The sequence below is a fragment of the Salvelinus namaycush genome, chromosome 7, assembly GCF_016432855.1.
Source record: "Salvelinus namaycush isolate Seneca chromosome 7, SaNama_1.0, whole genome shotgun sequence".
NCBI classification, from domain to species: domain Eukaryota; kingdom Metazoa; phylum Chordata; class Actinopteri; order Salmoniformes; family Salmonidae; genus Salvelinus; species Salvelinus namaycush.
In genome coordinates, this window is record NC_052313.1 from 26,353,868 (window position 1) to 26,367,072 (window position 13,205).

General features: G+C 42.3%; 1 protein-coding gene across 2 annotated transcripts in view; it reads left to right on the forward strand.

The window, feature by feature from the left end:
- The window catches only part of LOC120051153 (tyrosine-protein kinase yes), a 47,270-nt gene that overhangs the window by 18,530 nt on the left and 15,535 nt on the right, over window positions 1-13,205 (forward strand). For both annotated transcript variants that reach the window (XM_038997860.1, XM_038997859.1), the window contains exons 2-4: window positions 1,801-2,088; window positions 5,148-5,247; window positions 5,851-5,949. In XM_038997860.1, the coding sequence (XP_038853788.1) occupies window positions 1,809-2,088; window positions 5,148-5,247; window positions 5,851-5,949 (479 nt within the window). In that variant the 5' untranslated portion in view covers window positions 1,801-1,808. The remainder of the gene's footprint in view (window positions 1-1,800; window positions 2,089-5,147; window positions 5,248-5,850; window positions 5,950-13,205) is intronic.

The following is a 13,205-nucleotide window of genomic DNA, read 5'->3' on the forward strand; positions in this document are numbered from 1 at the left end:
GTATGACGTGTTTCTATGGTCCCAAGTGATATGCCCTTTTATAGACAAGCTCTTGAAAAAAGACCTCGCATTTGGAAATCTCACTTCCGGATAGGAAATGGGCTGCAGAAAGAGTTCTGGTTCACTTAGAGAAATAATTCAAACGGTTTAAGAAACTAGAGAGTGTTTTCTATCCAATAGAAATGATAATATGCATATTGTACGAGCAAGAATTGAGTAGGAGGCCGTTTGAAATGGCCACCTCTTTCCAGGTTACTCAGTGCTGCCCCTTGCAGCCATAAGAAGTTAACTTTCCCAAAATTCACAGGTTTTCCAGAAAGCTCAGTTTGAATATTGCTGTGATCAGGAGGGAATGAGCAGGACATTTTGGGAAAAATGTGCCTGTATAAGTCCCCGGGACGTTGCTAACTGACAGGTCCCTCAGTCAGTTCAAACTGATTTTAGTCAGCTCTCAAGTGTAAATCGAAGTTCTCAAGTTATGAAATCACCAACCTTGTTTGCCAACCCCTAGTCCCCTTGACAGCCATTCGTAGTTACAAACAAGCCGAGCTAGCGAGCTTGAGATTTCGAAGAAGGTTCACAATTTCGTGGAAGTCTAGCCCACCCCCCTGGTAAAGGAAACGATTGAGAGTCATGGCTGTAACCCTCTCAGACTAGGGCAGCTGTTTCCAGATCATTCAAAACATCCCCTGACTGGAGCATATTTACGTGGCCTTCTCTTCACAAAGGGAATACCTCGAGGTAACACTGACCAATTCTGTTGAGAGGGAAGAATGAGAACAATGCAGATGGTGAACACGCCAGTATAGAAGTGTTGCTTTTTCGGGACATAATGGTTTGACATAAGAGTTGCTGGTGATTTTAAGGCATGCGTGCCGGTTCTTCACCCTTCTCCTGAAGTATGTAGGCTACTTGCACACTTTCTTGCATGGATTGAGGCAAGGTGGAAACTCTCTCTCCTGCCAATGCTTACACCAATCTTATGCTTTTAAATCCACGACGGGGAGTGTGCAAGTGCACACTTGTGGAGAATTGGGACATAGCCTAATGTACTTTGAGTTTTTAAATGGCTGGTGACCATGTGTTGCAACCATTATTGTGAAGGTTTGACCCACACAAAAAAGCAGCAAATGTAAAACCTGCGTTTCCCAGAATTCTTACTATTTGCATCAGGATGGCTTTTCATCTGCTGTCAGTTGGATATTCATGTAATAAACATGTTATCTCCTAAAGTCATACAGATAAACACAACGGCTCTAAACCCACTTATAAAATGTTTAGACCGTCAATCGGTATAACATGATGTATGTACTTTGCATAGGATACACTAGACTAGTTCTGTCGTATGTGTATGAATGAACGAGATCACGTTTTTTGATTATGACCGCGAGTGACGCTCTACAACCAAATCATTTCAGATTAGATTTAGGATTTTTTTGTCCTAGATATACAGCATCTGTACTCATGGCTTTAGCCATGACATAAAAGTACATCATATAGTTTGACAAAAAAAAAAAGGTTTACAAATGTACATTTTTATAGACGTACTATTCTCTAGGTTGTGGCTACAGTGGTAGTCGACGTCTCATTAATGGAATCCTTCTAACCAGTTTGTATGCTGTAATTCTTAATCATTTGTAAGCTCTTAGGCTGAGTGTGCGGAGGTGGGGAGGGAAAAAAGCTATCACACATCTATGCCAACGGTGACTGACACAGGAGTGAATATTCAGTCCTGTACTGTCCTGTGGATTTGTTTCTGTCCTGTCCTGAAACTAAGCTCTTGACTTTGTTTCTCTCTAGACGTGACCATGGGCTGCATCAAGAGTAAAGAGGACAAGGGGCCTACCATGAAGTACCGCCCGGATAACGCTCCGGTCTCAGATGTCATCGGCCCCCACGTGGGCCACTACGGGCCCGACCCCACCCAGCTGCAGCAGAACCAGCCGTCCTCCACGGGGCCCGCTGCAGGTTTCAACCCCCACGCCATCACCCCCTTCGGAGGAGCTTCCTCCATCATGACCCCCTTCGGAGGGGCTTCCACCTCCTTCTCCGGCGCTCTGCCCGGCGCGTTCCCCGGTGCCGTCTCAGGTGAGACTTGCCTATATTATCCACACGATCCTAACTTGAGATCTTCAAGCATAGCCTACATAAAAATGTTTGCGCAAATCACACGTTGACATCAATGGATGATTTGTGCGATGCGTTTGTGTGCGTGTAGATTTCAAGTGTGCATTTTCTTACGCACCTGTATGCCTTTCTATCGTAACTACAGTAAAGCAGAACGCGGGGGATAAAAGAAAGATGCCGGATTGGCACACATTCAACATCTGTATTGGGGTTGACATCCATACAAGCATTATACTCCGATTTTTACCTCAACATAGTGTGAAATACACACATAAACAATAGCCTAAATGTCTGCAAATTTACTTGGCATTTCCATTGTTTTGGTCTAGTGCCCTTGTCCTCTTTACCGCATCGATACTATAGAAGTACTCTAAAGTTTGCCATTTGAAACTTCTATAGTTCCTTCACAAGGACCCATATACTTATTCCCCACAACAGAATAGCTGCTGATCTGACAACTCCAATATCTAGAGTCACTCCAAAGTCCACCTGCCATTGCGTTTCAGATGATTCAAATCCAGTGGTCTCTCACCATCTCCCTCTTAAAGCGTCAGCATGCTTCAGTTTGGCTGGCGCCCAGCTGAACTCGACTAGCTGAACCGAATGAGTATGCTGGCATACCTTTGCTTGAAAAATGAGAAAAAAGCGGCAATAATACTGTTTGTCCATTTTGAGATGCCATAGCCAGTATACACTTCCTCAAAGTAGTCAGAATGACTAAGATAACTCAAATCTGTCATTAATTTTGACGTTTTTGCCAAAGAGATCTTTTACATCTAACTAAGCTGCTTGGTGCAGTATTTTTCAATGAACCAATGTGCATGAAAATGAGTTCTTGTTGACTTTAATGAAGAATCCCTACTGTTGACCAATCACTGACGAAGGGGCGTAGACTTCGGCTTGCCTCCAGGAAAGAATTTGTGTGCTTGAACAGACGAAAAAACCCTCACTGAATTCAAAAACGACCAAAAACGTCACAAAATGTCGTCATATAATATATGCACAAACTCTACCAAACTGCCGTTTGGGACACATCCTATGACACCCCTCATGGGGAGCTCATATTCATCGTACCCACTGCTGAACAACCAAGCTGCCAAAACCAATCCCGTTATCTGGCCCAGGAACTCAATACTGCGCCACTATTTCGGCTCGGAAACACGCGGATGCCTTAGGATGTCCTTCAATCACGTTGTCCATAGGTGTCATTAGCAACAAATCAACAGCGATTGATTTTTTTAAAGGTGGCAGGGAGACTAATCAATCTGATAAGGTCCCAAAGAGCAGTGAGATGAGATTGAGCTCTCCTGTTTAGGTGGGATTAGGTTTGTAATCCCCCTCTTTGTTGGATTATCTGCTCGTGTGTGTGGGGGGGGGGTTACATGGCATGGTATTGAGTTCCTGGACCAGATCATGGGATTGGTTTTGGCAGCTTGGTTGTTCAGCAATGTGTACGATGAATATGAGCTCCCCATGAGGGGTGTCAAAGGGAAGAGGGTGCCATTTGGGACTCATCCTATGTCAGTGTTTCCCAAAAACACCTGATTCAAGCAGGTGTGCTTGTCTGGGGCCGCAACAAAAATATGTACTTTTGGGAGTGCTTGAGGACCGGCGTTGGGAAACACTGCCCTATGTAGTGCACTACTTTTGAGCAGAGCCCTAAGGACACTATATAGGTAATGGGCTGCCATTTGGGACAAGGGCACTATATAGGTAATAGGCTGCCATTTGGGACGAAACCATAGATATTTATCCGCTAGGGCCGGGATGATACCAGTATCGCGATACTTGTTAGAATCGTGGCAAGGAAACAAAACACAAAGGGATTTAACTTCTTTAGGAAAACGGCCCTAATGTTGGAAACAAACACCATGCTGTCATCTAGAGTCACATGTATTTATTTCCCAAGCTATAGCACACTTTTTTTTTTTACATACAGCAGGTTATTTAAAGGACCAAAGAGTTGGTCTGCTCTGTTTCATGGTACTGTAATGGTCACAGCCCTATTATCCACACAATCTGCCGTGTCTAGTCTCTTCCCAGTAAGCAGAATGGTTTACAGTGTATTTATTGACATTACGTAACTGCGAGATGAGATTGACCTGTACCATGTTGTTATTCTTGTCTTGTAATGATGTTCGCTTTGCACCGAGCTGACGTAATCATTTCCTCTACGACGCTAAGCAAACAACAACCTTGCCGGACCGTTAAATCCGCTCCCCGACTGATTTAGACTCTGTCAGAACTGTACCCATCCCACTGCCATTAGTATGCACTACACAGGGATGGACCGGGAGCAGAAATTGGCCTGGGCATTTCTAACACATCTCCCCATTTTTTTTTTTTTTTTTTTTTTTTTTTTTTTTCTCTTGAGGCCCCCATCATTAGCCATAATTATATATTTTTTTCACACACAAAGACCAGCCCACTTGGCTTAAGATAGAGCGACCCATCTGGCATTTGCCCAAACTGCCCTATGGCCGGTCCGTTTCCGGACCAAAATAACATTATTTCTAATCTATACACTGGAAATTTCTATAGAGTAGAATTACCGACAGTGAAAAAACGTTAGGGAGTGTGCAGGCTAGAGAACACAGATGCTACTCTCCGCTCACGAACATTCACACCACAGACACCAGTCAGTCACGGGCGCTATGGAAACAGAACCGCCACTACAGGTCTACATTCTCTGACTCATCTTCCATTGGTCCCTTGGTCTCCTGTCATTTTAATGTGCCTGCACACCTTTGCCGCAGAGTTTGGTACTGTGAACATTCAGCGACAATGACAGGAACAATCTTGGCACAAAGGTCAGCAGGTATTTATAGGAAGTCTTTGTATCTTTAGTAGGCTATTAGTAGCTCTGAATTCCTTCATATTCTAACTGGTTCTCCACCTTATCTCTCTGAGTTAGTCAACAGAAATATTTTTCAGCCTCTTAAATGGACATACTGTCATGAATTTCACTTGTGCATTTAACTTGAATGTTTTATTTAATGTTTTTCTGTGTCTGTATTCAGGTGGGGTTACGTTCTTTGTGGCCTTGTACGACTATGAAGCCAGAACCTCAGACGACCTGTCGTTCAAAAAAGGGGACCGCTTCCAGATCATCAACAACACGTGAGTCCCCATGGGCCCTGGTCAAAAGTAGCGCACTATATAGGGAATGGAATGCCATTTGGGACACAGCCTCCCTCTGAGAACATCATTCATCATGATCAGGAGCTTATTCCCGTAGAGTAGTGGCGTAACGGTGACAGAATATCTTTAAGAACACTACCTGTTCTGTCAAGTGTTCTTCCTAAATGGGTTAGATTTGTGTCCCCCCCGATCCTGTTTTTCCACCCAGATCGCTGGAGACTTTCATTTGATTAATTTAACAAAACCTTTAACATAGATGGTGCCTTCGGTCATATATAACTTTCTGCTCTATAATGTAGCCTTGGTTGACTTTGTTCAATTCAAATGTAATACTTTGCTGCATGCCTTAATAATATAGCAATAGAATCCATGCATAAAAGACAGCATGTACAAGCTCACTGCCAAGACACAGATAAAGCAAGCATACAAGTCCCTTTAATAACCAGACTACCGTTGTACAGACATAGTAGTGATATATATCTATCTGGATGATTCTATATATCTCTCTCTGTCTGTCCGTATCTCTGTCTCTGTCTGTCTGTCTGTATCTATCTCTCTCTGTCTGTCTGTCCCCCCCTACAGAGAAGGGGACTGGTGGGAGGCGCGCTCCATCAACACAGGGAAGAAGGGTTACATCCCCAGTAACTATGTGGCACCAGCTGACTCGATCCAGGCTGAAGAGTAAGACCCTTGTCACTCCTAACCTAACCTGATTTTAAGACTATCCACGGCTACAACAGCAAATCGAGCTAGCCTAATCACTGCAGCGTGACCATAATACCACACAGCTCTCACTGGAGGCACGTTCACTAGAAGATCTCAGAGCTTCTGCTGTTCTCCTGGGTCCATATGTATCAAGTGTCTCAGAGTAGGAGTGCTGATCTAAGATCAGGTTCCACCTTTCCAGGTGATCTTATCCATAGGGATCCAAGAGCGGGCACACGCACACACACAGGAAAGTTGCTAAATCAACCAAAAGTTGCTGGGGCAGCCTTAAAAATGTGTCCATTGGAGCGCTGCGATTGGTTGCCCACAATTATGGGGTGGGGCTTAGTGAAGGGTCAATTGGAATCAAAACTAGCTACATATGGTAGCTAATCACTCAAAGAACTACGAATCCCGTCAGATCTGGCGCCAGGATAAAGTGACTAAGGGGGCAGTTGAAATCAGCGAGGGGGCTACATTTTTGGGGGTTTCTTGCGTTGGAATTATATTGAATTCTGCTAACATCACGCTATACCATAACAAACAAAGTTCAAATGCAGAGATTCCTAGATCATTGAGTGCTTTTCAAGTGACATGCTATAGATTTAGCTGTCAACCTATCTCCGCTGCGCTGTCTGTGTAAAATAGGGGCCTTCTAGCAGTCATAAGGACAAAGATTCAGCAGGAGGCTGTCAGGTAGAGGTGAAAATTAGTGTTGGATTTATTTACACAGCGCTGGTGTTTTCGAAGATGACGGTGAAATTTGCAAATATAAATACAGTACCGGTCAAAAGTTTGGACACCTACTCATTCAATTTTTTTTACATTGTAGACTAATAGTGAAGACACAAACTATGCAAACACACATGGAATCATGTAGTAACCAAAAAAGTGTTAACCTTTTTTAAAGCGTGAGTTCCAAATATCTCTAACCATCGCCCCTGCGTGAGTTTTTTTGTTGTTGCTCGTGATGGCAGAATGCTCTCACTGTTCCAAAATGTGATTGTTACACAACAGGACAGTTACCTGCGCTGCCCTCAAACCAAGACACGCTGCCTGCTAATTATCTAAAGGCTATGTTTCAACTTGTAATTTTCTAATTATTTTCTCAAACAACAGTTTGAATCGAGGTGTTTTCCGCCTCCTCATTAATTCACATAAGAAGTAGCCCATTTCACTGTTGCGGATCACCTTATGTTTGAGGCTTTACTGAGCCGGACAAACTTCTCTCTTGAACGAGTGCCCAAGCACTTCCCTAGTGTTTCCCGAGATCAAGTATGAAGACATTGCGCATCACTAGTCAGAACAGGCCTTGCACAAACATTTTCCCCCAGCACATTTTCTGTCTGCCGTCCACATTGCCTTCATGGTTGTTTTTCCTTACAAATTGGATGTGTGTGTTCCTATCAAAGTAAGTGGCTTATTTTCTGTATGTCGTGTTGTCCTTTCTGCTATAGCACACTGTATGTATGTATGTATGTATGTATGTATGTATGTATGTATGTATGTATGTATGTATGTATGTATGTATGTATGTGTCATAATCTATTTACTGTTTTATTCACGTTTTCAACTACCGGTGACAAATCATGCATTCCGATTCTTGTAAAGATTGTAATGGTCACATGATGTGTGTAAAATACTTTTTTTTTTTAAATGTTGTACTGATTATGATGAGCTAATGCTAAGCTATTTATTGGCTATGTGTGGCGCCATGTTTGTTGACATCATACAATGCATTCTGGTTGTCACCTAAGCGTCTGTCAGACCAAAGATGTTATAACAAGGGGTAGTTCACTCGACTGATTTATAGTGCTTTCAAGACAACTGTGAGCTTGGAAAAATACTAGGTAAAATCATGACGTCAACGATCTTCAGGTCAGAAGGTCGGAGCGCTAGAAAGAGAGCCGAGTTCCCGAGTTTGAATTCCGAGTTGGGTGACCATTCAAAACTATTTTTCCCAGTCGGAACTCATTTCCCCCCGAGTTCCCAGTTGTCTTGAATGCACTGAAGTCGGAGATTTCCCAGTTGTTTTGAACGCAGCATCAGATTGTAACTTTGGTACCTCAGGGTTGTCAGCCCAGACCCCCCCCCTTTCCAGGGGTTTTATTTTTATTTGGTGTATAATCTTGCCTTGTGTTTGCCACCCATTTATTGATATCCCCAATCATAGTAATATTTTCTGCACCATATCTCCCCACGATACCTTGCCCCATTTCTACACTCCATGGGCCACCACAAATGAAATGAACCTCCCCACAACCCCCGTAAAATGGTTTCATCCCTGTTTAGCTTTCGCGCTATGGTTAGGCTAGGCAGTAGGTCTGTGAGGTGAACACATTGTATTGACTTTGTGATTTGTCAAAAATGGCAAACGACTTGTCAAGTCATGTACTCCGGTTCTTATTTACATACCTTAAGGGACTTCTGAGACGGGAGCCGTATGGTCGGTGAAGAAAGTCCCATTGCGAATGTACGGTCCCTTACCTGACGTCCGGCGACGTTTCAGAAAATCGCGGACGGCGTCGGGCCGGAGGCGGGGGAGAGATCTTTCGGGAAGTCATCGAAGAAAGCGTCTCGGACGTTCGGTTTCCTTTTTATAAAAATGACAAATTTTGGTCATTTTTCCGCATTCTCGAAAATTCCCACGAGGGAAAATAAATCATATTGCAAGCGCACGAGCACGTGGCAAACGCGCGCGGCCTTTTCTCCTAAACGGAAAATATTTCGAAGACGAAACTCGGCGAGCGTAGGTTTGGAGTAATGGGCAGTTGGCCCCGAACGAGATGGCGTCGAGGCCTCGGCGCTTTTTGAGTTATGGCCATTTTTTCTGTGATTAAAGGTCAAAAACGCAAGTAGGGTGCTAATTTGACCGCTTCACGTCAAAGTACATAAGCATACGGTGTCAGGAAAAAAAGAACCAGCCATTTATCTATCGTAATTTAAGAGAAATCGTACATTGACCGTTTGGTGATGTTCACAGAGGAATTTTTTTCCCCAAAAATTCACAGATCCAGTTGCAGTTTGTTAAGATGAACATTTTTAAAGTGGGTCTCGAAGCTCTGCGAGAATTCTGTGATTTTATGAAATAACACACACTCATTTAACCCTCTTTAAATAAGTCAGTTCTTAACATAAAGACTTAAAACTCAATATTATATAAGAGCCTACCCCAAGGAGGGTATGTGTTCACTTTCAGCTTCCTATGTCAACTGGAAGTACCTTAAATGGTGCCAAAGGGTCAGGTTTGAAGGGTAATAAAGGTCAGATCTTTTCAAAACTTCACTTGTGTGATTAGACAACCCTCATGAACTGTAATCAGTCATTTTTCCCAACAGATGTCAAAGAAAAGCTCTCTCACACAAACACACACACACAAAAAGGAAGGATGGAGTGAAAAAGTGACACACAAAGCCTGCAATGGCATTACTATTATCTCCAGGCCGTGCCGAGTTCAACGAGATGCCCCGCTTGACCGTAGCTCACTCGGTCTGAGCGCAGTGACAGTGACAAGAAGACAGAGCAAAATGACCCTTTGACCTCAATGTCAATTTTATTTGCTTTTGGGAGACAGAGAGAGAACCGTTAAGGTTAGAAGCACAATTTGACCTCAGGAATGTTCTTACGGTTCTCCCGATCTGTGCAAGCCTAACCTTGACCTTGTGGCATTAACCCTTAACAGTTAAAAGAAGGTGTTTACATCAAACAGTTTACAATGACATGTCTCCCCATTGGAATACATTGACTGCACCTCTAAATTCAACCTGAAGCCTATGTGGGTTATGAATGTCTTATGAACCTGTCTTTGATGTCAGTCCATCAGGCCACCATGAGGTCTACCTGTGTCGATTCTAAGCTTCCTGGAGCAACCGGAAGTGATTAAATTCACCCTAAAAGTGTTTGCAATACCCAACCTGCAGTTTGAGAGAAATAGTGCATTCAGCCCTATGTAAATCAGTCAATTTTTAACATATAGACTTAAAACTCAGGATTCTGTAACCGCATACTCCAGTGAGTATATGTGTTTACTTTCAGCTTCCTGTGCCAACCGGAAGTGCCATAATTGGTGTCAAATGGGCTGTTTTGAAGGGTTAAAAATGTCAAATCTTTCCAAAACTTCATATTTGTGATTAGGCAACCCTCCTGAACTGTAAATCAGTCATTAGTCCCATCAGATTTCAAAGAAAAATTTACACACCCACACAGAAATGGAGGGACACACTGAGGGGCTTAGAGGCAGACAGTGTCTGCAGTAGTTACTTTTGTTCCAACTTTTAAAGAACCGTCAGACCTAGAGTTCTGAAACTTTGGAAACCTGTTCTAGACCTCAGGTTGATTGTGCACGGTGAGTTATGTGGCTCTAGAAGGTTCTCGGACCAATAAAAAGCCTTGTGTATTTGCAATGTTTTCAATTCATTTTGAGCTCAACGAAACTGGCGACATTTAGAAAAGTCCCAGAGTCTCAAGACTAGGTGCATTGAAACCGGCTCGGCCCATAGAGACGGACCCCAACGATTCTGTCCGATTGCTCATTCAAGCACCCCGTAGCAAGGCATGGAAAAAAGTGAATTTTCAGCACCAATTAAGGTATTGCTCGGGCACCGAATGACCTATCAAGCCGAAACTTGGGATTCGAGGTCGCCTCACATAGGGCTAAACATAATGTGAGAATTGGACCCGCAGCTAGAACACAACTACGCATTATTTGTTTTATTTTTGGTTTAAATGGAAGGTGCTGTGAATTTTGGGCCTGCTCTGAAATATGTGATAGTTGGCTTCTAAAGGAGTTGGAAAAAGTGAGTTTGGTGTCAGATGGTATCAGTTTGGTGTCTGAATATATCCAATTGACTGATGGACACCGACTTGCTAGTTGACCTTTGTGCATTTGCAATATGTTTCAACGGGGGGGTACCATCACAAAAAGCGACATGATGAAATTTCACGCAACGAGCGATGGAGAGGAACCACTATCACTGCCCGGCCATCCTGAGGTCATCAGGCCGTTCACTTTTGTATTTCTAAAGTATTTAAAGAATGCACGTTACATTTGCAATATGATTCAACAGTGAAAAACATCACATCATATTGCAAATGTAACGTGCATTTGCAATGTGCTTCAACAGTGAAAAACATCACATCATATTGCAAATGTAACGTACATTCTCTTAAATACTTTAGAAATGCAAAAGTGAACGGCCTGATGACCTCAGGATGGCCGGGCAGTGATAGTGGTTCCTCTCCATCGCTCGTTGTGTTAAATTTCATCATGTCGCTTTTTGTGATGGTACCCCCCTGTTGAAACATATTGCAAATGCACAAAAGTCAACTAGCAAGTCGGTGTCCATCAGTCAATTAGATATATTCAGACACCAAACTGATACCATCTGACACCAAACTCACTGTTGGTGAGTTTTTTGTATTTCTAAAGTATTTAAAGAATGCACGTTACATTTGCAATATGATTCAACACATCATATTGCAAACGTAACAGTGTGTGTTATGTTTGCAATATGATTCAACACATCATATTGCAAACGTAACAGTGTGTGTTATGTTTGCAATATGATTCAACAGTGTGTGTTATGTTTGCAATATGATGTGATGTTTTTCACTGTTGAATCATATGCAAATGTAACGTGCATTCTTTAAATAAACCCTATGTGGGTTATGAATGTCTTATGAACCTGTCTTCAATGACAATCCATCAAGCCACTATGAGGTCTACCTGTGTTGATTCTAAGCTTCCTGGAGCAACCGGAAGTGATAAAATCACCCTAAAAGTGTTTTGCCATACCCAACCAGCAGTTTGTGATATATAGTGCATTCAACCCTGTTTAAATCAGTCAGTTCTTAACTTCTTATGGCTGCAGCCCGACGCCGGTACACTTATGACAACAGCCAGCTCAAAGTGCAGGGCGCGAAATTCAAAAGATATTTTTTTTAAATATTTAACTGTCACACATTAACAAGTCCAAGACACCAGATGAAAGGTGCACATCTTGTGAATCAAGCCAACATGTCCGATTTTTAAAATGTTTTACAGGGAAGACACAATATGTAAATCTATTAGCTAATCACGTTAGCAAAAGACACCAATATTCTTACTCCATCAGTTTATGACTCCATCAGTAGCTATCACAAATTCGGCCAAATAAAGATAAAAATAGCCACTAACCAAGAAACAACCTCATCAGATGACAGTCTGATAACATATTTATTGTATAGCATATGTTTTTTTCGAAAAATTTGCATATTTCAGGTATAATTCATAGTTTACATTTCAGCTACAATCAGAAATTGCACCGAAAGCAGCCATAATATTTACAGACACCAACGTCAAATACCTAATTACTCATCATAAAACATTTCTGAAAAATACATAGTGTACAGCAATTGAAAGACAGGCATCTTGTGATTCTAGACAATATTTCCGATTTATTAAATGTTTTACAGCGCAAACAAAATGTAGCGTGATATTAGCATAGCCACAATAGCCAGAAACACTTGGGCGCCCACGACCAGTCAACATGCACGACAGATATTAGAAATAGCATCATAAAATGTTTCTTACTTTTGGTGATCTTCCGTCAGAATGTTGGATAAGGTGTCCTTTGTCCAGAATAGTCGTTGTTTTGATCTGGAACGGCAAATATCCCTCTTCATTTAGCATGGGCACTTGCCAAGTGACACGGATTACTCCAACGTCAACAAAGTTAGAAAACGGAACACGGCAAAACTCCCGAAAAAGTTTCAATAATCTGATTAAACTATATTGAAAAAACATACGTTACGATGATATGGTGACATGTATCAAATCAAATCTAAGACGGAGATGTTCGTCTTTCATAACGACAGCTAAACAGAAGCCATATCCATGTCCTCTTTCGCGCGCTCCAGAAACAGGAAATGGACGGTCACGTCAAACAAAGACCTTTTATTCCACCTCAGACCAAGATAGACACGAAATTTCTTCTCTCACCGCATCTTGACAACCAGGGGAAGGCGTAGGAAGTGTTTGTAGACTCTTACGTAACACGCCCATGTATAGGCATGCAGTTGAACAGAGCATAGATTTCTGACATTTCACTTCCTGGTCAGGAAAAGTGCTGCAGAAGGATTTCTGTTTCACTCAGAGAAATAATTCAAACGTTTTTAGAAACTAGAGAGTGTTTTCTATCCAATTGTAATAATAATATGCATATTGTACGAGCAAGAATTGAGTACGACGCCGT